This window comes from Mustela nivalis, assembly GCF_964662115.1.
Source record: "Mustela nivalis genome assembly, chromosome: 14".
NCBI lineage: Eukaryota > Metazoa > Chordata > Mammalia > Carnivora > Mustelidae > Mustela > Mustela nivalis.
In genome coordinates, this window is record NC_139033.1 from 87,300,068 (window position 1) to 87,327,708 (window position 27,641).

Genomic DNA, 27,641 nt, shown 5'->3' on the forward strand with positions numbered 1-27,641 from the left:
ATGATCCCAGAGTCCTGGGATCGAGCCCCACATCAGGCTCTCTGCTCAGCAGGGAGCCTGCTTCCTCCTCCTCTCTCTCTCTCTCTCTCTGCCTGCTTATGATCTCTGTCTGTCAAATAAATAAGTAAAATCTTAAAAAAAAACAAAAAACTCTATGTGCACAATCCTTAAAGAACATCTGGAAGACCCCACTACTTGGTTATCAGTTTCTCCTCTCAAGTAGTGAGACATCTATAAGCAGGGATAAAAACAGCATTGATTTTCTACCATGTTGATACTGTTCGCATTATTTTCTTACACTTAAGTGCTGCTTTTTAAAATGATAAGTGGGGGGCGCCTGGGTGGCTCAGTGGTTTAAGCCTCTGCCTTCGGCTCGGGCCATGATCTCAGGGTCCTGGGATCGAGCCCCGCATCGGGCTCTCTGCTCAGCAGGGAGTCTGCTTCCCTTCTCTGCCTGCCTCTCTGCCTACTTGTGATCTCTGTCAAATAAATAAATAAAATCTTAAAAAAAAAAAATCTTAAAATGATAAGTGGGGGGTGCCTGGGTTGCTCAGTGGGTTAAAGTCTTTGCCTTCGGCTCAGGTCATGATCTCAGGCCCTGGGATCGAGCCCCGTGTCGGGCTCTCTGCTCGGCAGGGAACCTGCTTCCTTCTCTCTGCCTGCTTGTGATCTCTCTCTGTCAAATAAATAAATAAAATCTTTCCCCCCCAAAAAATAAATAAAATGATAGGTGGAGGGGCGCCTGGCTCAGTCGTTGAGTGTCTGCCTTTGGCTTGGATCATGGTCCAGGGGTTATGGGGTCCAGTCCTGCATTAGGCTCCCTGCTCAGTGGGAAGCCTGCTTCTCTCTCCCCAACTCCCCCTGCTTGTGCTCCCTTTCTCACTGTCTCTCTCTCCCTGTCAAATAAATAAATAAATAAAATCTTAAAAAAAAAAAAAAGATAAATGGATAACAACTAAAAGAAGTCCCAAGATTTAGAACAAACACCTCCTTACACTTTTTTCCTAGTGCTCTTGTCCAAAGACAAAGCCTGCCTGGGTGCACTGCACTGAAGACTCCTGGGGCTATTTCTTTTTCTTTTTTTAAAACAAAGATTTATTTATTTATTTATTTGAGAGAGAGAGAGAGAGGGAGTACATGCACAAGAGTGGGGGGGAGGGGGAGAGGGAGAAGAAGTGGGAGAGAACCAGACTCCCCACTGATAAGAAGCCTGATCCCACAACCCTGAGATCATGCCCTGAGCTGAAATCAAGAGTCAGACGCTTTACTGACTGAGCCACCCAGGCGCCCCTCCTGGGTTCTTTCTTTAGCTTCACCAGCAGGGTCACGGCTCTGGCCACCTCCTGCCCCATTCCACTTCCTGACCCAGGGACATAGGCTTGCCCAAGCCTTTGCTGTCTTAGCTCCTCCCAAAGTCTCCTCCATCTTCAGGCTGGTGGCTGTCTCCTCCTTTTTCCATGTCTAACTTCACCAGAGCACTCAATCTCCTCTGGGAAAAGTTCCTATGATGTGTCCCTAAGCACCACACGCAGGAAGGGCTCTGAGCCTGTATCTGTCTAGTGTCAGGTCAAACTACACAAGGCCCATACCAGGCTCACCCTGCATCCACTACAAAACATATGACTCAGGAACCCCCTTATGAGCAACTACAGTAGTAAAGAATGACAATGTTAACTAATGTTTATAATGCATTTTCAGTTTACAGAGGGTTTTTATACTTACCATCTAAACAGCCTCATGAGGACTACCTATAGCACAGACCGGGTAAGGGAAGCCCAGAGATGTTAGGTGATCCATCCAAGGATACTGCTGGGAAGTGCAAGACTGAGATTAAAAGCTGCCTGCTGACCTCAAATCCCATGCCTTTTCCTCAACATGAGCCCTACCTAGCAAGGTGTTTAGGAATCCCACCTCTCTAGTATAGAGCCCCAAACTGCTGGGTGTGTTGAATTCCTGCATCTGATTTTTCTAGGTCTCCTGCCCATATTCTTACTGTCAGGATCATGAAAGAGTTTAACAAAAGCCTTGGGGCAGTCAAGAGAGGATCTCATGACTTTCAACCCAGTGAAAACATGAAGTCATGCCTTATTCACTGAATTCATGAACTTAGTCAGTGTTTCTGACTGAATCCTAGTGATCGGCTCTTTTCTAAGTGCTCCTGTCCACCTAGTTTATCATCTGCAGAATTCCACAGAATTCCATTAGGATTTGATGAGGGAGTCAAGTCAAAGGGATTTTGAGTTTGCTTTTTCCAGGACCTCTTTTTTTCTCCTTTTTGAAGACTGAGCCAGTTAGCCATTTCCACTTTATTTTAATAGATCCCTGGTACATGGCAGGTGTGAGTCAAATAATCATTATACTTGGGTACTGTGCCCATTCTACCAGGTTTCTCCAAAAAGTTACAAATAGTGGTTCCGCTACTATGTCACAGAGATTTTTCTTTTTCTTTCTTTCTTTTTTTTTTTTTTCAGTATAGTGAGAAATAATTTTCTGTCTAAAAATTAAACACATTTCATGTGATTGGGTACCCTCATGCATCTTGGGCTTCCCATTCTCCCTTCCTAGTTTCAAGTTGATGAGCTGTAAATCAAAGGACTGGACTAAATCTCTAAGGTTCTATCCAGATTTCCATGACACTTAAGACGGATACCAAGGATTATCTTTTGCTGGGTGTTTGTTAACATGACACCACATTCCAGAAGTTGTGGACACTGTGCAAAACACTGACTTCAGTTCCATGAGTTAGGCACTGAGATAGGCTTGCTCATATATGCTTTCATTTAATTCTCAAAACTTTGTGAAGTTGAGGTTGCCATCTCCTTTTTACATATGAAGAACTAAGGTCACAGAGAAGGCTGTGATTTGAGGTCATGGGTCTAGGAATTGGCAGAGCTGGGATTTAACCCAAGTCCTTGGATTCCAGATCCAAGACAGTAAAGTTGCCTCAAATAACTATTTTACACTTGCTATTTGAGTTGCAGGCTATTTCTGAAATGTAGTTGAGAGAATAGCAGCATCAGACTCCTGGGGGCAATTTGTTGACAGTGAAGACTCCAAAGCCTTACCTGAAGCCTATAGTAAGAACTGCTTAGACTGAGCTCAAGAATCCGCATTTTAAACAAGACCCAGTGTTTCTGATGCACACTGAAGACTGAATCCACTACTTTACTCTTTCCTATAGGCTCTTCCATTTGATTTTACTCTTCTCTCACATTAACCTTGAGAGGCAAGCAGGATAGGTCATTATTACCCCTAATAATGAGGAAACGATTCAGATAGGTTGTTCACCTTCTTATTGTGGACTGAGCTTAAAAAACAAATGTTTGGAGGCTGACATTTTGTAAAGCCTTGGCTCACTGCAGACTTTCACCTTCCTGGTATTGTTCTTACTCATTTGTAACCCCACAGTAGCTGCCTCTCTTTTTTTTTTTTCAGTGACATTATGTGGTATTCAGGGTACGGTGGGAAAAGATGGCTCCAGCATATAGGATCATCTCATGCAAGGCCACTTTTGGAACTGAAACAAAACACAAGGGCTGACATCAGCCAATTTCAAAAACAGCTGATGCCACTGTAAGAGTCAGTAATATTGAGGGGGGCCCAGTTGAGCACCCTCCGATCTAAGCAGGATCACTACAGAGCAGTCTGAGGAAGGTATGAACAGAAGATGACTGACAGAGAGAAGAAAACTGTCCTCAAATCTGGTTTGAGGTACTTGGGAAGTTTTTCCGTAATAGTGATGAATATGGAGAAAGAGCATTTGTTAGCACCCCTCTAGTACTGCCCAAGGGAAAAGGGATTCTATTAGCCTTTGGGGGAAAAATACAAGGCAAATTAGCTGCCACGGTACAGAAGCCATGCCATCCCTTGAGCTTTGATGGTTTTAGGCTTTGTAATGACATTTATAGGCAGAGGTCTGCTATGTCTCCATACTCTCACTTCAGAAGGAAAGCTCTTGCTTAGGCGAAAACTGCAGAGCAAAGAGATGGTGACGATGCATACCGAAAGGGCTTATCCATATGTCCAAAGAGAAAGGTGGTCATTTGATAAAAACATCATTTGCCTAACAAACACTGAGTACCCACTACGCTCTGGGCCCTCTGCTAAGCTCTGGGATACAAAGACGAACTAGATATGGCTCCAGACCTGGAGTGATGTTAGATGTGTAAATAAATACCAACAGAACTATAACAGAGGTATGAGAATAACAAAGGAGAAAGGCTCCTCTGTTTGGTGGGGAAGGTTCACTGGATTTGGTGAGGCTCTTCCACAGGGGACAAGATGTATCAGTTGAATCTAAAGGCTGATTACCAGGCAGACAAGAGGTATTCCAGCCTGGTGGAACAACATGTGCAAATGCACTGAGGCGTAACACAGTATGGTTCCTAAGCTGCAGAGCAGGGCACATGTGAAAGGTGACCAGAGGGGAGGCTGGGATGGTGGGAGAGGGCTAGGGCAGATCACTAAGACATAGGTCTGTCAGGTAAAAGAGTCACCCACAGGCAGTGAAGAGTTATCAGAGGTGTTGACGCAACCAGAGGTTCACAATAAATGGAACATAAAGCCTAAAACACCAAAGACAGTGCTGGTCTTTAGTGGTCAGTTTGTCTCCTTGAATGTCTCAAGTCTACACTGGCTGCAGATATGCTCACTTGAAGTTGCTGGCCAGTTAGTGTTCACAAACAGCAAACTATGACTTCATCCTCAACCAACAGTAGAGACTGAGCTGGTCATTTTATCAGCTGAAATTTGCCTGTATGGGCTACAAGCACTTAAGAATGAGGTTGTGACCCCTTATAGATAATCATCTACTGTTGCTCTGTGATACAACTTAATGTCCAACATTCAGTGTCCAAAACTGTGTTTACATAGACATTCTTCTCCTGGCTGCACTGGAAAATAAATGCTTTGGATACCTTAATAAATCTCCAGGTGATGCCAGGAAAAGAACCCTGGCCTGAAAGAGAAGATGTGAAAATTTGACCTGGCTAAAAATAGACTTGCTATGTGATCTGAGGCAAGCCATTAAACCTTTCTGGGCTTCAATTTCTTCCTCTGTAAAAGGAAGGATTTAGGTTAAGAAAAAAAAAAAAAAATTCCACAACAGTAGGCCAATACTGAAGACACAGGGAAGGGTTGTGGTCAGAAAAAGGTTGACTGGCTGATCACCCAGGGACCTTTCCAAGGCTAGCATTACCTTGGTGAATGACCCTAATTGAGGCTTCATTTTTGGCCTCTGAGGTCCAGAAACAGGTACCCAGAGAGGTGAAGACATTCTAGGATGGCTCTAACCATTTATCAATTCCATGGTCCATTTATGAATTCACACTTGAAATTAGAACACCTATATCATCTTACAGTTACCACCTCCAGACCCTTCCCGTTATCAAGAAGTGCAAGAAGCTGAATTAGGCATCAGAAGGTTGTTCTATGAGCATGGACTTAAAGGGACATGAGCAGCCACAGAGGGAAATTTCATTCTGGCACTAGTGAGTCAGCCCAACCAACTCTGTTTACACTAAAGAACCCCCTTCTGGTGACCAAATCCAGATTCAATATTTTTATCTGGTCACTGAATACTTCACTGGATTTTAACTCATTTTTTAAAAACATTATTTATTTATTTATTTATTTATTTATTTGAGACAGAGCGTAAGAGAGAGAACATGAGCAGGGGGAGGGGCAGAGAGAGAGGGAGAAGCAGGCTTCCCACTGAGCTGGGATTCCAATGTGGGACTTGATCCCAGGACCCCAGGATCATGACCCTAGCCAAAGGCAGAGGCTTAACCAACTGAGCCACCCAGACGCCCTCCACAATTTTTAATGGAAAAAATAGCATTACTTCTTCAGATACTTAACAATCACCGATTCACATATTATTCAGTTCTGAGAGACATGTGGCTCCCTAGTAGCTAGTAAATGGCTAACACTCATGAGTGCTCACTCCTTGTGAGGCCCTATTCCTACCTAATACTACACAGGACTTCCTTCATTTACCCCTCCATTATAACATTAGGAACTAGGCAAAAGGTTAGTATCTCCATATTATAAATGAAGAAATTTGGGCACATGGGTGACTCAGTAGTTAAGCCGCTGCCTTTGGCTCAGGTCATGTTCCCCGTGTCCTGGGATTGAGACCCGCGTTGGGCTCCCTGCTCAGCAGGAAGCTTGCTTCTCCCTCTCCCACTCCCCCTGCTTCTGTTCCCTCTCTTGCTCTCTCTTTTTGCTGGAAAAATAAATAAAATCTTAAAAAAAGATAGATGAAGAAATGAAGCACAGAAGGGTAAGTAACTTGTCCAGCGTGTACAACTAATAAATATGACAGAATCAGGACCTGAACCTAAGCAATCTGGTTCTAGAGTCTGTGCTCTTAACGACCATATGACACTCCTATTACATGTAGCTCTAAGTATTTAACCTCCAGAGGACAAATTTCATTTCTAACTTCTTGGAGAATCACCAACCTATTAACCCACTCCCTACCAAAAATTACCCATAAGTAAAAGATACTTTGTAAGTATTCCATTTTTTTCACACTCTACTTATGTATATCTTTAGCTAATGCTATCCTTCAAAGATTTCTAAAATATATAAAAAACAGGGGCACCTGGGTGGCTCAGTTAGTAAAGTGTCTGCCTTCGCTCAGGTCATAATCTTGGGGTCCTGGGATAAGCCCCACATCAGGCTCCCTGCTTTGTGGAGTCCGCTTCTCTCTCTATCTCTGTTCCTCCCCACTGCTCATGCTTTCTCTCATTCCAATAAATAAAATACTTAAAATAAATAAATAAGGGACGCCTGGGTGGCTCAGTTGGTTGGACGACTGCCTTTGGCTCAGGTCATGATCCTGGAGTCCTTGGGATCAAGTCCCGCATTGGGCTCCCAGCTCCATGGGGAGTCTGCTTCTCTCTCTGACCTTCTCCTCGCTCATGCTCGCTCTCACTGTCTCTCTCTCAAGTAAATAAATAAAATCTTTAAAAATAAATAAATAAATAAAATATTAAAAAACAAATAAATGGGGGTACCTGGGTGGCACAGTAATTTAAATGTCTGACTCTTGGTTTCAGCTCAGGTTCTGATATTGGGGTCCTGAGACAGCCTCATGTTGGGCTCCAGTCTCACCATGGAGTCTGCTTAAGACTCTCTCTCCATCTGCCCCTCCTCCCACCATGCACTTTCCTCATTCTCTCTCTCTCCCTAGTAAATTAAAATATAGTGGCACCTGGATGGCTCAGTCAGGTAAGCATATGGCTCTTGATTTGGGCTCAGGTCATAATCTCAGGGTTGTGGGATTAAGCCCCGTGTTGGGCTCTGCGTTGAGTATAGAGACTGCATAAGATTCTCTCTCTCTATCCCTCTCTCCCCCAGTAAACAAACAATCTTACTTATGAAATTTGTCAGATTTCAATTCAAATTTGTTTCATCTACAGTAGTTGAACTCATTCTTCCCTCTACTGCTTTTCTCTCCAGTGTTTGTTCCTGTCTGGCCGGTACCTACAGAGAAGTATCACTCTGGGTCATCCTTATCTCCTTTAGGGGAAGAAGACAAAGCTTTAACTTCTCGCCTGGACACTTGCAGGCAATTTTCCAGAACAACCCAATCTCTGGAACCTACTCCTCTCTGCCACTTACAGTAACTGCAGCCACAGTGGCTGCTAAGGGAAGGATATGGAGAAGGGCAGGGAAAAGCCTCACTTACACCATATCTCTTGGCCACCCCTGGCAATTCATATGACAAATATCTCCCCCATACCAATGATGTGCTCAGTGGTGACACAATGGGGGGCAAAATGTCTCATGGTCCATGACTAGGTTACACTTATAGAATATTAGAGGTCTCAGGATATCATTAAGGAGATGATCAAATGAATAAATGTAAAGTTAAAACCACAAAAAAAGCTTTAAATGGAAGGTCTGTGAAAGCATAGAAGAGGGGCCGTGACCTATTCTATTACTATCTCCCTGAGACATCCAAGTAAAGATCTGAAGGTTGAGGAGGAGTTAATTAGGCCAAAAGGGAGTGAGGGCTTTCCACACAGAGAGAAAAGCAGGAACAAGGGCCTGTCAGAAGGAAGCAGAGTGTATTCTGGGCCCTGTGAAGAAAAGCAGTGAGACTGGAATAGAGAGAGCAGAAAGTTGTAGGGAGAGGCCAGACCACAAGGGGCTTTGTAGGCCACATTAAGGACTGGTCTTTATCCAAGAGTGCTACCAAGTCATGGAGATATATAAGGATGGGGAGAAAGCAGTGTGAAAAAAACAGATTTTATTTTTTAAAGTCATTCACTCTGGCCACTTTGTGGAGAATGGATTGCGTAGTGTGAGTGACTGCACAGTTAGAAGGCTATTGCAGTTATCCAGGTGAGACATGATGGTAGCCTGAACAGGGTGGTGGTAGTAGAAATGGAAAGACATGGATGCATTCAAAATATAATCTGGAGGGGTGCCTGGGTGGCTCAGTGGGTTAAGGCCTCTGCCTTCAGCTCGGGTCATGATCCCAGGGTCCTGGGATTGAGATCGAGCCCCAAATCGGGCTCTCTGCTCAGTGGGGAGCCTGCCACCCCCCTCTCTGCCAGCCTCTCTGCCTGCTTGTGATCTCTGTCAAATAAATAAATAAATAATCTTAAATATAAACATATATATATATATATATATATATATATATATATATATATATATAAAATGTGGACAAAAAACCTGACAGGTGTGGATATGGGTAAGAGAGAAGAGCTATCAAGAAGCACTTCCAGGTTCTGACTTAGGCAGAGGGATGGATGGTTGTGCCATTAAACAGGATGGGTTATATTGAAGAGAAGCCAGTTTTGGGAGAAGATTAAAAGTCTAGCTGTGTCTGAGATGTCTGGAAAACACTCAAATGGGCAGGGGAAGTTGACAGCAAGACAAACAAGACTAGAGCCCAGTGGAACGGTTCAGACCGAAACGGTTCTGAACGAAATTCAGATATGAATTTCGGGGTCATCAGAGTGTGGAGGACAACAGAAGCCATAGGTGTGAATGCGATTGCCTGGGGAGAAACAGAATGTGCCTAGAGAAACAGTAACATTTCAGAGCCAGAGAGAGGATAAGCAAACTGGAATGACCAGAAGAATGTGCATGGGGGTGGAAACCAGGACAGTATGGAATTTCATGGAGGCCAAGAATTTCAAGAGTGACAAAGACAATAATAATAAATGCTAACATCTATTAAATCCCAATACGGCCAGGTACTGTGTGAAGGGCTTTGAATACATGATCAAATTCAATCAGCACAACCTTTTGAGGCAGGAAACATTTCTCTTCCCCTTTTCTAGGTGAGAAAACTGGCAAAGAAACTCAAAGTCAGCTGACTCAAGATAAACTAGGACGAAAACCCAAGCAGGCTGACTCCAAACTCATTTACTTGTCTCTACAACCTCTAGTGCAATTTGGGAGGTCATATAATATGAAGCCTGAACAGCAGCCAATGAATGGACCAATGTGACTGTCCCCTGGAAACTTACCAAGGGAACGCTGTTTCAGGGGAATGAGAATGGAAGCCAGACTAGAGCCCATTATTAGAAATGCTCCATATTATGACTTTAGCTGTCTGAGGGAGTCTGAGGGAGTCAGTTATGAGACGAGGCCACTATGTTAAATCTGTATCCCCAACATCATCTAATTTGGTAACTTTAATATAGCAAATGATGCTCAAAATTATAAGTGAACTGCAAATGTAAGCAGCCCAAAGTTGCCATGTGTGGCTTGCTGCTAACCCTTTACAACATACCATCCTCCAGTTTTCAGAGTGCTTACTTATCCATCACCTCTTTGATCCTCACAACTTCTTCATGAGGTGGATTACCTTTACCACATCTTTTTTTTTTTTACTTTAAAAAATTATTTATTTATTTATTTGACAGAGACAGAGAGAGCACAAGCAGGGGGAGTGGCAGGCAGAGGGAAAGGGAGAAGCAGGTTCTCCGATGAGCAGAGAGCCCCCTATGGAACTCGATCCCAGGACCTTGGCAGCATGACCTAAGCCAAAGGCAAACACTTAACTGATTGAGCTACCCAGGTAACCCTACTTTTACCACATCTTATAGATGAGAAACTAAAGCTCACAATGACAAAGGAACTTGCCCACAGTTACACAGCCAGCCTGGCTCAGCCAAGATTCAAATCCAGCTTCTCTGACTCCAAGTCTACTATTCCTTCTGGGGCGTCCCAGTGCTAAGAGGACCCTCTTCAGAGCCAGGGAGACCTGAGTTCAAATGTGTGAGACCCTGAGCAAGTTCTACCTTTCTGGACTTTGTTTTGTGTAAAATGGGGTTGTAGGGTTATTGTAAGGGTTGAATCAGATAATCTAAGTAAAACTCCCAATACAATGCTTAATAAATGTCTGTCATCCATCCCTGGCTCCACTCTACTCCTCTTCATCCCTGCCCTAGACAGTAGCTGTAGGGCTTCTTTGGGATCTTCATTCTCTCTTCCCAAGGAACAGAGCAGTATTAAGGCATGTTGAAGGTCACATACTGCTGCTATATGCTAGGAATCCCACTCTGTGTTCATGCTGGACTCCCTCTTGTGGGCAGAGGAAGGCCCAGGTGTTTGTCCTCTGTCAGGCACGCACCAGTCCCCTGTTTAACTGCCAGCCTTAATGAGTTGCTGGCTGGCTGTTTCCTTAGAGATAAACTAGACAAATAAGGAAACTAAAATCAAAGTCTTGGGTCCATAAATGCAGGAGCAACATCAAAATTACAACAGCAGAGGGCAGGGTTGCTCCATGAACTCCCATGCCAGGAGCCAGGGACCCAGGAGAAACCTAACAGCACGTTTATTTGACACTTGAAAGTTCATAAAGCTTTTGAACCAATACCCTTCAGTGTTATCTGACACCACCAGTGTTTGACAGGCAGGGTGAGTGTATTTTATTCTGAAGCTACAAAAGAGGAAACTGAGCTTCACGAGGTTAAATGACATGACCATATTCAGGAATGCAGAGACTCTTGTAAGCAAGGAGTTAGAATGCCTGGATTCAAATCTCAGCTATGCTACTTACTAGCTCTGTGACTGTGAGCAAGTAAACTTCATTTCTCTATTCGTAAAATAGGTATGACCAGTACTATAGTTATTACATTGTTATAAGAATTAAGTTATGGGGTGCCTGGGTGGCTCAGTGGGTTAAAGCCCCTGCCTTTGGCTCAGGTCATGATCTCAGGGTCCTGGGATCCAGCCCCGCATGGGGCTCTCTGCTCAGCGGGGAGCCTGCTTCCCCCTCTCTCTCTGCCTGCCTCTCTGCCTACTTGTGATCTCTGTCTGTCAAATACATAAATAAAAAAAATCTTTAAAAAACAACAACAAAAAAACTAAGTTAGATGGGGCGCCTGGGTGGTTCAGTTGGTTAAGTATCTGACTCTTAGTTTTGGTTCAGGTCATGATCTCATGGGTTGTGAGATGGTGCCCTACATCAGGTTCCCTGCTGAGCTTCTCCCTCTCCCTCTCCTCTGCCACCCTCCCACCCCACTGCTATCTCTCTCTCTCTGAAATAAATAAATCTTAAAAAAAAAAAAAATTAAGTTAGATGATACAAATGTGAAATGCTTAGGACAGTGTCTGGTACACAGTAAACACTCAATAAACAGTAGCCTTACTATAATTATGATGTACTATGCTTGTTGAGGTTGGGGTGCGGGTTAAGAAAATGAGCATGGCTTTCAGCATCACAGAAGCTATCCTATTGTCACCAGCCCATTACACCACAGTCTCTGGCTGCTCATTTTCACCTATCCTGAAGTCACAAATTTAGCAGAAATGGTCTGTTGCCCGATAAAATGACGACAGCTTTATATTTGTATTATTCCTTTTCCAGAGCATAGGCATTAGAAATCACTTCTCAAAAAGAGAAAGCTCAAAGAGTCTGTGCTCATGATCCCATGAAAAGAGGCCTGAAATGTTCCCAGGAGCCTTAAGTATGGAAAATACTTCAGTATTTTCCCTCTGATAATGTCCTTAGGAACCAGGTCAAGCTAGAGAGTCTCAGGTAAGGGTGATAAAGATGAATTAATAGAGGCAGTTTTCCCTTTTTCCACAACCCCTCCTCGTTGGCTAAGCACTTTTGATGAGGGTTAAAGGACAATCATCAGAAAACGTGTCAAGTTTCTTTGGTTTTCCGACATGCCAAGTCACCATTAAAAACATGCCAGCTCTATACTTTAACCTCAGCTACAAAGAATATGAAGTCTGGTTGCCTTCCTGGCCTCCTTCATGGAGAGGAAAACCAGTTCCAGAGAGCTTCTGAGAGAATGGCCCCAATGGTAGAACCAGTGGCACTGCTCAGGCCAGAGGTACTTAAGAGTCCAAATAGGCCTGTTGGGAAAGCTGTGGAGAAGAGGCAGGAGGGCTACTCAGACAAGCATCCAGGATCAGAAGGATCCTGGCCAGGTGCCCAACTGCACCAGACTACGCTACTTCCAGGAGGTTGTCAGCTGGCCTCTGCTGTACAGTCCCAGGTTCCAGCCTTCAGTGACTTCCTATTGTCCCAGGCACCTGAGAATCTGGCGGAAGCTTATCAGAGGCAGAATTATGGACGGCTACGAATGAGAGGGATGGGGTAATATAAGGAGAAGGTGAAGGGAGGAGAGTTTGGGCCAAACCCCAGCAATTTCTCCATTGAATACCCAGCTCCGCCCTGTAACTAGAAAAACAAAGGTGTGGGGGAAGGGGAAAAGAAAAGTCATTTCCTTTATTGTAACTAACTCAACTGCGTAAGAGCGAGGCTGGAAGGGAGACATGAAAAATGAATTTCTTTAGGTACCATGCAGGGAAGAAGGTCCTGCTTTTAGCAGGACCTAGACACTGTGCCTAGACACTGAATTTATTAGAGAATTTAAAAGACATTCAGCTGATGCCTCATGATCCTTATAACCAGGTTATTTCTGGGGTCAGATACAGTGTTCCCAGCCCTGTAGATCTTTCTCCAATCTGGGCAAAAGTCATTTGGCTCCAAAGCAGCCTGTCTCCCCAAGGCAAATTACCAGGCTTTGTCTGAGGACTTCATGTCATCCAATTTTTGTGGGAAAGCTCAGGAGTCAGGAAATGCGCTCCTTCAATAGAGCTGGATTAGAGAAACCCTGTCCTTGAGACAAAGATGTAACTAGGAGACCTACCCCAGATGCTCTACTTCCCCACAGGCATGATCTTTGGTGTAACTGTGCCAGGGTGGTTCAAAGTTAACCTTAATCTCTGAGGCTCCACATTAGAAGACCAATGGGTATGTATTAAGAGAAATAAATGCATGCATGTAGGTGTACACAGACATACTCAAAATATAATATAAAGTGACAGCTACTGAATATTATAGGAGTTCTATGTGTCAGATGCTATGCTGAGCACTTTATATAGATTATCACATTTAATCCTCCCTGACAGCCTGTGGGATGAGTACGTATCTCCATTTTATAGATAAGGTGCCTGATGCTCAGGGCAGTCACCCAAGGACAGTTAATAAATTGCAAAGCCAGGATTTGAAACCAGACAGTCTCATTCCAGAAGCTGCACTCATCCACCAGTATCACGTACCTTACTTTTTTCTGAACATGTATGTGCGTATATGTTTTCCTCTCACACACACACACACACACACACACACACGTTCCCTAACAAACTAGCATCTAATTGGACCTAAGACTTGAGTTCTTTTTTCTTTTTTTAAAAAAGATTTTATTTATTTATTTGACAGTGAGAGACAGAGAGGGAACACAAGCAGGGGGAGCGGGAAAGGGAGAAGCAGGCTCCCCACTGAGCAGGGAGACCCATGCAGGCTCAATCCCAGGACCTGATCTATCATGACCTGAGCTGAAGGCAGATGCTTAACAAGTGAGCCACCCAGGCGCCCTGACTTCAGTTCTAAGGTCAACTCTGGTCATCCATGACCTGTCTTTGTAACTCTTTTTGTCTTGTTGGTTTCAGGCCTCTCAACTGTGATATGAAGGGCTATATCACACAATAGATGGTCCCTTCTGGTTCTGAATTTCTTTGGTGTTCAGAGAATCCAGAAATCCCCAAAATTAACTTGTTCTATCCTATTCTGGTTATTTTGGATAGAAAATATTAACACAGGGCGCCTGGGTGGCTCAGTTGGTTAAGCGACTGCCTTCGGCTCAGGTTATGATCCTGGAGTCCCCGGCTCCCTGCTCAGCAGGGAGTCTGCTTCTCCCTCTGACCCTCCCGTTTCTCATGCTCTCTCTCTCTCCCATTCTCTCAAATAAATAAATAAATAAAAAGAAAGAAAGAAAGAAAAGAAAAAGAAAATGTTAACACAAATAGGAAAAGAGCAGGAATAAATATGACTATATGGGTTAGGTGCCAACGTGAGCCCTGGACTAGAAACTCATTAGGATTCGCTTCAGCTCTAAATGAAAGGGCAAGTCAAAGGCTTTATCTGTTGGTCCCTTATATTTCTGACATTTTTGCTCCAGCCCTTACTAAGAATCAACTTCCCTGAGGGTAAAAGGAAGAATCAAAGCAATTAGATCCACAGAGAAGACTGGAGAGCCCAGAGTTTGAGCTGAAAGGGCAGAAAAATGCAGTTCCTCTCCAACTCTTCCAGAGGCCAGAGCTCTCCAGGCCAAACCCCCCACACCGTTCCTGGGTGGAGGCAAGTGCTTAAAGGTCAATTACATTACTTGATATCAGCATGGGGGATGCTTTGTAACATGAGCTGTGTGTGGGAGCTGGAATCTACAGCACTTGGTGCCCGTCTACAGTCTGTCCCATCTAAAGATATGAGCAACAGCCCTACCACTTCAGACCACGGGGGCACACATGCCCACCCAGCCTCCAGTGTGGAATGACTGTAGGCCAGGCACTGTTTTATGTTCTGGAGAATGCAGACAGGCTCCCACTCTTGAAGATTCCAGTCTCACAGGGGAAAGAAATAACCATTCAGTGGGTGCCTACCATGAGCTGGGCCCTTGGCATATATGATTTCATTCGATCTCAACAAGTCTATGAGATAAATTTTTAACATCCGTGTTTTCCTGATGAGAAAACAAAGTCTCAGACAACAGGGACAAATCCAACTTTAAAGTCTCTGTTGTTATTTTTAAGAAACAGAGATGCCTTCAAACAATAATCTAAGAGCTAAAATAAAATTAAATAACAAAAAGCAGGAAAGTAAGGAGGCATCCTGCAGTGGAGGGCTGACTCTGCCAATTGCAGTAAAAACAACCCTTGAGGCACCTGCATAATGAGTAGGGTAGCTGTGGGAAACTCATTCTTTCTGGGTCTCAGTTTCCTCATCTGTAAAGTGAGGGTGGTGCTGGGACACCTTGGAGAGGCTGTTCCCACCACTTCACCCTACTTCTAGCTGTACCCAGCCCATTTGTGACTCTTTCACTTTCACACCAAACATTTGCTCACATGCTCTTCCTTGGCACGTTCCTCCCTCTCCCCTCAACCCACACCAAAATGGGAACTCTCAAGTCAGAAACGTGTTTTTGTCTTTTCCAGAACATGAAATAGTGGCTGGCCTGTAGTACACTGGCAAAGACAGGAGGATAGACCCACTTACCGGAAGCAAGAGCTGTGCCAGGCTTCGTTGACAGTCCTGTACCGCCTCTGGCTTGGAGAGACATGGTCCCCACAGCCCCGACACTTCCAGGTATCTTCACCTGCACACAAAACCAGGGAGTTTAGAGGCCCAAAGTAGCAGGAGGTACAGGACGGGATTCTTATCATGCAGAGTAAAACTGAGTTAATGGACTTACAATGAAAGGGCTGGCCAGTGCTCTGATAAATGCATAATTCCCTCCTCCGCAAGTTCTCTGGGAAGCACTTATCCAGCCTGCTCATCTCCCCAGGGACAGGAATTCATGGCCTTAAAAGCTGAGTCACATGAAAAAGCGCTCAACATCACTTAGCATCAGGGAAATAGAAATCAAAAGAGATGCTACCTCACACCAGTCAGAAAGGCTAAAATTAACAAGTCAGGAAATGACAGATGCTGGCAAGGATGCAGAGAAAGGGGAACCTTCTTACACTGTTGGTGGGAATGCAAGCTGGTGTAGCCACTCTGGAAAACAGCATGGAGGTTCCTCAAAAAGTTGAAAATAGAGCTACCCTACGACCCAGCAATCGCACTACTGGTTATTTACCCTAAAGATACAAATGTAGTGATCCGAAGGGGCATGTGCACCTGAATGTTTATAGCAGCAATGTCCACAATAGCCAAACTATGGAAAGAACCTAGATGTCCACCAACAGTTGAACGATTAAAGAAAATGTGGTGTACACACACACACACACACACACACACACACACACACACACACACACAGGAATACTATGCAGCCATCAAAAGATGAAATCTTGGGCACCTGGGTGGCTCAGTGGGTTAAGCCGCTGCCTTCGGCTCAGGTCATGATCTCAGGGTCCTGGGATCAAGTCCCGCATCGGGGGTCTCTGCTCAGCAGGGAGCCTGCTCTCTCTCTCTCTCTCTCTCTCTCTGCACCTGCCTCTCTGTCTACTCATGATCTCTATCAAATAAATAAATAAATCTTTAAAAAAAATGAAATCTTGCCGTTTACAACGATGTGGAAGGAACTAGAGGATATTATGCTAAGTGAAATAAGTCAATCAGAGAAAGACAATTACCATATGATCTCTCTGATATGAGGAATTTGAGTTTGAGAGGCAGGGCGGGGCATCGTGGGGGGAAGGGAGTGTGAAAAAAAAAAGATGGGACCAGAGAGGGAGACAAACCATAACAGACTCTTAATCTCATGCAACAAACTGAGGGTTTCTGGGGCTGGGGGAAAGGGATAGGGTGGCTGGGTTATGGACATTGGGGAGGGTATGTGCTATGGTGAGTGCTGTGAACTGTGTAAGACTGAGGATTCACAGACCTGTACCCCTGAAGCAAATAATACATTATATGTTAATTTTTTTAAAAAGGTGAGTCTCATTCCATCTTCTAGAAATGTTCTGATTGTTCCTTTTTTTCACAGAAACAAAACCTGCCTTTTCCTAGAATTTCAGCCCTTGCTTATTATAGCTCTGAGTAGATAAAATGAACAAGGTCTCTTTCTTTTCAGGGTCAGGCCTTCCTGTGACTATTCCCAGTCAGCACCCAGAAAAACTTCTCTGGGTTAAACATGTTATTGCCTTTTCCTATTCCTCAAAAGCCCTGGTTGTATAGATATTCCATCACTGAGTCCAGGAGCTCATTCATTCAACCAACATCATGGGTCCTCTTACTGGACCCATGGTTCCTCTCCAAACTCTATGTTGGAGACTCCTGGATAACATCATCTCTGATCTTCAAGGAGCAAATCCACTGAAAAGGAATCCTTCTCCCACATTGTAATTTTTCCCTTACATCTTATTGCAGAGTTAGAAGCAAAGTGCTATTTTAGTTTGGAGAAAGAAGTTATGGGTATAGAAGAAAAAGAACATTTAATGAACCCTTCCTATATACCAAAGGCTTGTGCCAGGTGCTTTCAGAGACCCAATCTCATTTAATTCTCAAATCAATCCTGTGAAACAGGTATTAAATTTATTCTAGGGGTGGGAGACTTGAAACCCAGGGCTAGGGGGTATCAGGCCAAGCAGCAGATCCAGCATTCCAACTCGGGCCCAGCTCATACTAAAGTCCATGCTCTTTCCACTCACTCTACCATGTTGATTCCTGCTCATTCCACTTAGCGAAGTCAAGAAAGTCTTTGTAAGGGAAGCTAATACTTGAGCTAAACCTTGAAGGATGGAGAAGATTTGCCTGAGGCTGAGTAAAGATGGGGAAGGGCTGTGTAGGCTGAGAGGTTAGCATGTGCAGTAACACAAAGTGAATCCATGTCCCTCCAAAAAGGACAAAACACAATATCCCTGTTGTGGCTCAGATACCAACTTCTTGAAATAAAGAAGGCAGCTGAGATCAAGCTGTGGTACCTGACTCAGCCCTAGAAAGCAGGACAAGGTTGTTACAAAACTCTCTTTTATGCTCCGTGTATACAGCTTTGTTCTCTCTGGGTAACTCCAGACTGCCACAGGCACGGTGACAGTCACTGAACCCTGTTTCATAGGCATAGGGGTCATGAATAGACAATGCACAGCTCCAGACACTTCAAGATTGCTCAGCAGCATTCTGGGACAGTCAGGACACAAGCTGGCAAAAGGCTTTAAAACCTTGACCCACCAGTTCCTCTCCTCCAGTTCCACAGCGGTAAGACATATATGCCCATCACCACATGAATCTAAAAATTCTCAGACTCTCAAGAGGGGCCTTTTTGGTTTTTTTTGGTGGCAGTGACCCAGAGAATGCACTACTATACTCACAAACTCAAACGTACAAAGTCTGAGAGACTTACTCAAATTAGGTTATGGATAGTGAGTGCCCAAGCAATAAATTTGTAAGGTTTTCTTTTCTTTTTAAAATTATTTATTTATTTGAGAGAGAGAGAGAGAAATAGTGCACAGAGCCAGTGAGAGAGAACACAAGTGGAATGGGGATGGGCAGAAGGAGAGGAAAAAGTAGACTCCCCTGCTGAGAAGGGAGCCCGATCTGGGACTCGATCCCAGGACCCTGGGATCATGACCTGAGCCGAAGGCAAATGCTTAAGAACTGAGCCACCCAGGCACCCCTATAAGAAGGTTTTCAATGAAGACAGACGTCCAAATGAATCTTCCAAGTTATAGAGGTACAGGTTTGAAACGTTTTTGGAACTCTTAAAGGGAAGGGTTTTTAGTTCAGTTTGTGAACTATTTTGTTCTATCCCCAGCAAATCTCATTATTTTAAGCCACATCTTGTTTCTAATTTTTATTTTTTAACCCAAAGGAATGGTCTCTAACTTGACTACTTACTCAACAATACAGCATCTTGGACCTGAATGACTTCTGGCTATTTACAAAATTCAAAAATAATCAGGACTTTCCACTATGAGGATATTTAAGATAACTTGTTATTGACACACCCTCCAGAACCTGCCCTTTCTTGTCTTGAGAAACCCAAAGCCATCCACCAACACTTATTTAGCACCTTCTCTGTGCTAAGCTCTAGGGATATAACTCCAGACTGCCTTTGGCTTAGGTCATGCTCCCAGGGTCCTGGGATTGAGCTCCACCTCAAGCTGTCTGCTCAGTGAGGAGCCTGCTTCTCCCTCTCTCTCTGCCTGTCACTTCCCCTCCTTGTGTTCTCTCTGTCAAAAGAACAGGTAAAATCTTTAAAAATATATATATCTAGGTTAAATCTCTTTCTCATTTGCTGCTCTTTCCCAACACGACACATAGTTGGCATGGACTAAATATTTGCTGAAAGAATGACTAAAGTGTGTCCATTCAATTTAGCAATAAGTGGTCACTTTGACCCTCAGTGAGACAGTTTCAGAGAAATGGTGGGGGCGGAAGTCAGATTGCAGTAAATGGGAAGTTAGGAAATGAGGGCAGTGATGTATAGATAGCTTTTTAAAATGTGTAGCTGTGAAGGGGAGAGATGTGGTAGCTCAAGCAGAAAACAGGGTCCAGATTTTTTTTTTTAAAGATTTTATTTATTTATTTGACAGAGATCACAAGTAGGCAGAGAGGCAGGCAGAGAGAGAGAGAGAGAGAGAGAAGAAGGAAGCAGGCTCCCTGCCGAGCAGAGAGCCCAATGCAGGACTCAATTCCAGGACCCTGAGATCATGACCTGAGCCAATGAGTCACCCAGGCGCCCCAGATTTTTTTTTTTTAATGGGAAAGACTTGAACTAATATAAATGATAACCAGAAGGAGCCAGTGGAGAAGGGAGTAGTGATAGAGATAACAGAAAGTGCACATCTTCTGAGAGATGGGATAGGATAGACTCTAGAACAGGAGTGCCATACGAAATAGTTGAGCCTTTCTTCTGTAGACACTGGGAAGTCTGGGTGAGCCAGCTAAGACTGTGCTGTAGACAGGGAAAAGAAGTGAAAGACCTGAACCCAGGCTGTGGTGAAGGACAGGGAAGGACTGGAGAGACATTTGGAAGGTGGAACCAGGTGGGTATGAGAGAAGGGAGTAGTATAATATTAAAGGAATGAATGGCCCTCTATAACGTGGCTCCAAAGAACCTTTATTTCTCACATCTGTTACAAAGGGATGCTCTAATCACATCTTTTTTTTTTTTTTAAGATTTTATTTATTTATGTGACAGAAAGAGAAATCACAAGTAGACAGAGAGGCAGGCAAAGAGAGAAGGGGAAGCAGGCTCCCTGCTGAGCAGAGAGCCTGATGCGGGCCTCGATAACAGGACCCTGAGACCATGACCTGAACCCAAGGCAGAGGCCACCACCCAGGCACCCCACTAATCTTGATCTATTTTCTGTTTCTGCTACACACATTGATGTTCTTGCATACTAACATTCACATCTCAAGCTTTTGGGTGTTTAAGATACTTTACTGTCTCTTTCCTTAATCAAACTTCTATCCTTCTTTGATGGTCCCCCAGAGGGGGACTTTTTTCACTTTGTCTATACCTGCTTTATATCGTTTGTTTTGTGATTATAGTTCATTATGTTTCATTCCCTCCCTCTCTCTGTTCTCCATCCCCACTCCTAGATCTAAGGGACAAAGGCTGCATTTTGACCATCTTCAAATCTCCTGAGCCTAGCATAAAACCTGATGTAGAACAGACACTCCTTTGTGTGGCAAATCCAACCGAAAAGCTGGACCAACTGCCAACTCTAAAGGTAATTTCCAAAGATAAACTTCAATAGTCAGAGGAATGATTCCATTGAATAAGGATTCAGACTCTCAGGATAATTACCTATGGGTAAAGTCACAGGTAGATGCACAGGCCTCAGCTTTTCTGTTGAGCATTCACACTGTTTTTCAGTTATGTACCTGAGCAAGAGGGGCGCCTGGGTGGATCAGGGGGTTTAAGCCTCTGCCTTCGGCTCAGGTCATGATCTCAGGGTCTTGGAATCGAGTACCGCATCAGGCTCTCTGCTCAGCAAGGAGTCTGCTTCCCCCTCTCTGCCTGCCTCTCTGCCTACTTGTGATCTCTGTCTGTCAAGTAAATAAATAAAATCTTAAACAACAACAAAAAAAGTACCTGAGCAAGAATATTCACCCAAAGCCTTCAGCTTCTCAAGCCCAGATACTCTTTAAAAGAAAACTCTTGGCTTCTTCAACTCTCTACAGCCCTGAAAGCTGATGATCTTAACTCTCTTACAACTTCTTTTTTTTTTTTTTTTTTTTTTTAAGTAGGCTCTACACCCAACATGGGGCTCAAACTCACAACTCTAAGATGAAGACCTGCATCCTCCCCCAACTGAGCCAGTCAGGTACCCCAACCCTTTTACGACCTTTATTCTAAGGAATGCAAGAGAAATATAATAATACAAACTCTTGGAGATTACTATGAGGCCCAGTGAAAGACCAATCCAGAGTCCAGTCTGCCTGGAAAATATTTCATCTAGGAAAATACCTCATTGCACCAGGACCTTCACCCTCTACTTCTACAATATTCACTTCTCATATCAACCATGCCTACTGATTGTCAGAGGCCATAAAAGGAGTTTGACAAATTAAATGTCCCCAGCAGCCTCAAAACAATAAGGGGCCCTTATTAGGAGTTTAATAATCAGAAAATGATTCCACAGTTTTTATTGCAATTTGTTGCTTTTAAGAAGTTATATGTATACAATGCAAAGAGGGTAAGAATTACAATAAATGGCTCATTACTAAAGTTCTTACCTTCAGGATCTTTTGAGTCCTGGCATAAAATATAGTTAAAAAATACATACATATATTCAGCTTATACACACTTCTCTCTCCTGCCTTAATAATTGGTGATGTGGCCCTCAAATAATTTCTGAATCCACTGGGGCAGGCAGTAGGATGACAGGAAGGTAAGGCTAGAAGGGCCCTTAAAAATCATCTACTCTAGTCCAGTCTTTCTATTTTTCTGGGAAAAAAAAAATGGATTTGAAGAAGGAAATTTGATTTGCCTAACCATCAGAAAACTGGTCCAGGAGGGGCTCAAATCCAAGTTCTGAAACTACCAGACCAGTTGCATTTTTATTATCATATGCAGCCTAAGACAAGTTAGGACTTGCTTAAGACTACACAGTTATTCAGTGGAAGGGCTCAGCCTGGTACCCCAGCTCAGTGCCAGCGCATTTCTCACAAGACACTAACGTTCACCTTAATCTTGGTCTAAGAAATGGATTTCTGCAAACTAGCCCTTTTCAGACTTCAAAGTGATGAGAAAATTCCAGGTACTGAAAGCTCATGAGACCATAAAGCCTAGCCTGAACCAACATGCACAGACCCAATCCTTTCATTTGAGAAAAATCTTTGATGCTTCTCATGTTCCACTAGACAATGAGAACCAGGAACAAAACCCAGCCAGTTCAGTGCAGCACAAACAACTTTTATGGTAACTGCTGTGCTCCCTGGGAACTGGGAGGTCAGGTGTATAAATCCCACTTGTCCCAGGATAAAGCAGGAAGCAGAGGGGCAGGGCAGCAACTGGTAGGGATCAACCAAAAGGGAAAAGATCACACCTTAATGAAGTGAGTACCAACAAGACTTACAGTACGATTAACATTCCTCTAGATACTCTTCTTTATATCCCAAAGGTTTTCCTCCTCACTAGCTTACCAACTATTACCAAGTGTCTATGGAAAAAAAGATTAGATGATTTTTTTTATTAACATATAGTGTATTATTAGTCCCAGGGGTACAGGTCTGTGAATTGCCAGGTTTACACACTTCACAGCACTCACCATAGCACAAACCTTCCCCAATGTCCATAACCCCACCACTCACTTCCTACCCCCCCACCCCTCAACCCCCAGCAAGGATTAGATGATTTTTAAAGGAGCTTCTGGACTTCTCCAAACCTTATATTTCTCCTTCATAAGAGGAGGGATCAAATTATTCCTTCTAGCTCTGAGGTGGTGACACCAAACTGGGGACTCTCATTTTTTGGCTTAAGACACATACACACACACACACACACACACACACACACACACGTGTACACACACAGACAAGACACAAACACAGACATCTCAGAAGGTTTCATTCTTGCTGTTGTTTCCATCTGCCTTTTATTTTATTAGGAAAACTTTGTAAGGGTCAAGAAGAAGAGCAGGAACTAGACCTAGGTTTGAAACCTGGTTCTGTGTCCTTGGGCAAATTATTAAACCTCTCTGAACTTGTCCCTTAATCTTTAAAAAGAGGATAACCACCTACCTTACAGGATTACCAAGAAGATGAAGAGAAATAACTTAATGGTTGTGAAAATACCTCCTGTGGTGCCTGGCACTTAGTTGGCAACTGAAAGCTTTTCTTTTTTTCCTTCATGTACATCTAGAGAGTTGGCTAGGGAAAGGGTTGAGTTGAATTACACTAACCTCTAAGATCTGTAGGAAATGTTTTCAAAACAAATTCAACAAACGTTTTCTACGTGCCCGTGTGCAAGACAAAGACTAGGTCATGAACTTCTGGGGCCCTTGGTGAGTAGTCATGGAGTGTAAGAGACAAGGATGTGTACAGAAATAACACATGTCAGAGAGGGACAAACTAGGTGCTGAGAGCAGCGCAAACTTGGTAGAGTAATAAGACACTTGGTAGAGAAACAAATGAGACAGATGGTTCCTGTGGCTTTCTAGCGCTCAGGTTCTCCTTTCCAGCCATAAGTCTCCTTAACTGTGAATGAATAGGCATTTTCTTATCTGGGAGAAGGCATTTTCTTATCAGAGAACTGGTTAACCAATTAATATGTTCCCAAACAGCAGTTCACTACCCATTGTCAATGATATGGTGAAAAAACCAACTACTTTCGAGTCCTTATAACTGGACAATGGTGTCCTAAGCATATGTGAGCATGAATTAATAGAATATAAAGATCTGTAAGATGAAGACTCATACTGAAGGACTATTACTATTCCCATTTTATGAAGATGAAGCTGAAAAGCTCAACTAACAAGTGTTAGAGCTGGGTTTAGACCCAGGTCTGCTAACTCCAAAGTCTATATGTTTAACTATATTTTAGATTTTCTTTCCTAGAATAAAGAAATTATAGGCAGAAAGACTCGACAATAAAATGCCAAGGTAGATGCTCAAGGAATACTCTAATAAAACTAGGCGATGGTTTCATGTTCTAGCTCCTGCTTGGTATATATTAATAGGTCAAAAGAGTCTAATTCTTTTTACTATATAAACAAAGGTTAAGAATGAGAAGGTTGACAGGCTTGTAAAAGAATCCTAGAGCTCCAGGTCTTCTCACTGAAACGCCAAAGTGATACAGTACCCCTTCCTAATATGCCCCTGAACCCTAGCCCTTTCCAGGTTTGCACTGACCAAAAGCCAGCTCTGCAATGGTAATAAGCTCAGTCTCCAGAAGACATTGTAAACCTAACAGAGCCCTTTGAACATGATGGGTTTCTTTTTAGCTTTAAAACTTTGTGGTCCTCTTGGACTCTATGTTGCTCCCTCCATCCCATATCCATGGTATCCAAATCACCCTGTCCTGCCCAACATGAGGTAATTCCTATGGTCTGTGCCTTCTTTTTTCTTTTAATTTTTAATTTTTTATAAACATATATTTTTATCCCCAGGGGTACAGGTCTGTGAATCGCCAGGTTTACATGCTTCACAGCACTCACCAAAGCACATACCCTCCCCAATGTCCATAACCCCACCCCTCTTCTCCCAACCCCCCTCCTCCCAGCAACCCTCAGTGTGTTTTATGAGATTAAGAGTCACTTATGGTTTGTCTCCCTCCCAATCCCATCTTGTTCCATTTATTCTTCTCCTACCCGCTTAAGCCCCCATGTTGCATCACCACTTCCTCATATCAGGGAGATCATATGATAGTTGTCTTTCTCCGCTTGACTTATTTCGCTAAGCATGATACGCTCTAGTTCCATCCACGTTGTCCCAAATGGCAAGATTTCATTTCTTTTGATGGCTGCATAGTATTCCATTGTGTGTATATACCACATCCTCTTTATCCATTCATCTGTTGATGGATATCTAGGTTCTTTCCATAGTTTGGCTATTGTGGACATTACTGCTATAAACATTCGGATTGGTCTGTGCCTTCTTCCTCATTCCTGTCACTAACACCTAAGCTCAGGGCTCACTGTACCCACCTCCAGATTAATGCCTTCCTCAGTCTTGTCCAATCCATCATGCCCACCAGTCAGATATACAGTCTAAAAATAAAATACATCATGACTCTCCCACCCTCTAAACCTATGGTCTCTACAAATTTCGCAAGTCTACCATTAAACTCTGCACGGTCTGGCTTTACCTACCCTCTCAGCTTTATCTTTCACTTCCTATAATTTCCCCATTTGTGCATTCTGGCCTCTACCATACATATCAATTCACTCTCCCTTGTGAAAACCTTGAAACTTGCCCAGCTATGCATCCTACTTCCAGTTTCTTCCCTACCAGGATATCATACCCCACTCCACCCTCCACACCACTTTTAATCTACCTAAAACTTCACAAATTTTACCTCAAATTTTGGTCAGCATTTCCTGACCAGATCTGGTAGCCACCCTGGATATCTTGCTTTTCTTCAAACATGCCAAGCACATTCCTGGCTCAGGGCCATGCCTCATTCCCTTTTATTCCCTCTGCCGAAAACGTTCCTCCCACAGAGATCCAAATAGCTCACTCCCTTGCTTCATTTCTCACTTAGATGTCATTAACCAGGGAGTCTTCCCTGACCTCCCACCATCCCTATGACTTTATCCTACTTTCTTTCTCTTTGGAGCTTTTATCACTGATGTTTAATATTCATATATTTACATATTGTCTATCTCTCCCACCAGAACATACTCTCCATTAAGGAAGGGATTTGGTCTGTTTAGTTTCTTGCTGGTTCCACCAGGGCCTAGAAATGCTTGGCATATAGTAAGAATTCAATATATATTTGTTGGGATAGATATATGAATAGAGTTCTCCCCTACCTTTGAAATTCTATAATGTTATCACATATAGGCTTTCTTTCTTTCTTTCCTTCTTTAAGATATTTAATTTGACAGAGAGAGAGATAGTGAAAGGGACAAACCACATATTATTCATTTCCACAAATATTTATTACGGACTTTTTATGTGCCAGGCTCTTTACCTCAAGCAGCTAGAGTATCAGAAAGAGCACTGGAGGAGAAATCCTAGGTTAGCCCTGTCTCTACCATTAATTGAGTGACCCTTGACAAATCCATTTTTCTCCCTGGGTTTCTTCACATGTAAAACAAGGAGAGTTACATTATCTCAAGTCTCTCCTGGCTCTAGCATCTGTTAAAATTGATAAAGGTAAAACATGGCTCAGTTCAATGCCTTAGACATCACAGGTATTCAGTAAATATTTGGTTTCTTTGTTGTTGATTCTCCTGTTACAGAGGAATCTGAGTATTCTTGGAACAGTTTAGACAGAACAAGTAAAAGTTTAAGCCCCACTTCCTTCTCTGACTCCACGGGACAACGTCATTCTGGTGTTTGTGATAATAAAGGATTCTGGTGTTTGTGAGAGGACAAAGCACTGAATTTGAAGTTGGAAAATATGAACTCTGACCACTGCCATTTATTTGGCTACAGAACCTTGAACAAGTCATTTCTGAGCCTAAGTCTCCCCACACATTTAAAAAAAAAAAAAGTCATATTGGCCTACCCTCAACTCCTCAAAGGCACCTTTTTATGCTGTTACGTCTACTTGGAATGTTCTCTGCCCTTTTTTTTTTTTTAAGATTTTATTTATTTATTTGACAGAGAGAGATCACAAGTAGGCAGAGAGGCAGGCAGAGAGAGAGAGGAAGCAGACTCCCTGCTGAGCAGAGAGCCCAATGCGGGACTCGATCCCAGGACCCTGAGATCATGACCTGAGCCGAAGGCAGCGGCTTAACCCACTGAGCCACCCAGGCGCCCTCTCTGCCCTTTCTTTGTTGGACTACTTTCTACTTATCCTCAAGGACCAGCATAAATTTGCTTTATTCACTCTCCAATCCCTTACTCTTACAACATTTACCTCCATTGTTTATCTCAATTATTATAGCATTTATTTCCATTGTTACCTCAATTATTTACTATCTGTTTCTAGAACTGTAACCATCACAAAGGCAAGGACTGTGTCCATTATACTACTTTATAGTAGTATATATAGTCCATTATAGCCCATTATTCTACTCAGCACTTGGTTAAGTGCATGGCACAGAAGTATCCAACAAATATTTTTATGGACAAATGTCTAAATTAATGCACCTAGACACTTTAATACCTCTAGAAAGCTTTTCGTTCACTCAGAGCATCTAATAAACACTATCACCCTCTAGAATCTTTTACAAGCTTCTGTGAATCAAGGTTCAAAACAGGGAATGTACACAGAGGTTAGAAAAGTCACTGGAAATCATTTGAGTTGGAGAACTCTGGAAGCTAAAAAAATCAGAGAAAGGGACAGGGGATATTTATACCCCAGCCCTCTTGCTCCAGAAGCCTATTATCAAGAATGAGAAGAAAAATCCCATGCTTCCACGGTGAGGAAGTGAGCCACTGGTGGCCTGGTCCTTGTATTCAGGATGGAGGAAGTGACTGTCCACGAGCTGAAAGCCAGGAAGTGGGGGCAGATATCCAAGGCAGCCTCCTCCCTCCTCCACCATTCCCTCCTGCCACCTCTAGAAATCTTCTGGACGCTGACCCT

At 43.3% G+C, this 27,641-nt stretch overlaps 1 protein-coding gene across 2 annotated transcripts in view; it reads right to left on the minus strand.

Moving 5' to 3' along the window:
* Window positions 1-27,641, minus strand: part of LIMK2 (LIM domain kinase 2) — a 61,395-nt gene that overhangs the window by 32,658 nt on the left and 1,096 nt on the right. Inside the window, exons 1-2 of one of the 2 annotated variants that reach the window (XM_082697887.1) lie at window positions 20,825-20,984; window positions 15,545-15,644 (exon numbers count right to left, since the gene is read on the minus strand). Coding sequence is in view for 1 of the 2 variants with exons in the window: in XM_082697886.1 (XP_082554012.1) it covers window positions 15,545-15,644 (100 nt within the window). In the remaining variant the exon portion in view is untranslated. Of the gene's footprint in view, window positions 1-15,544; window positions 15,645-20,824; window positions 20,985-27,641 lie in introns of those variants that run through there. The other variant, XM_082697886.1, reaches the window with a different exon arrangement.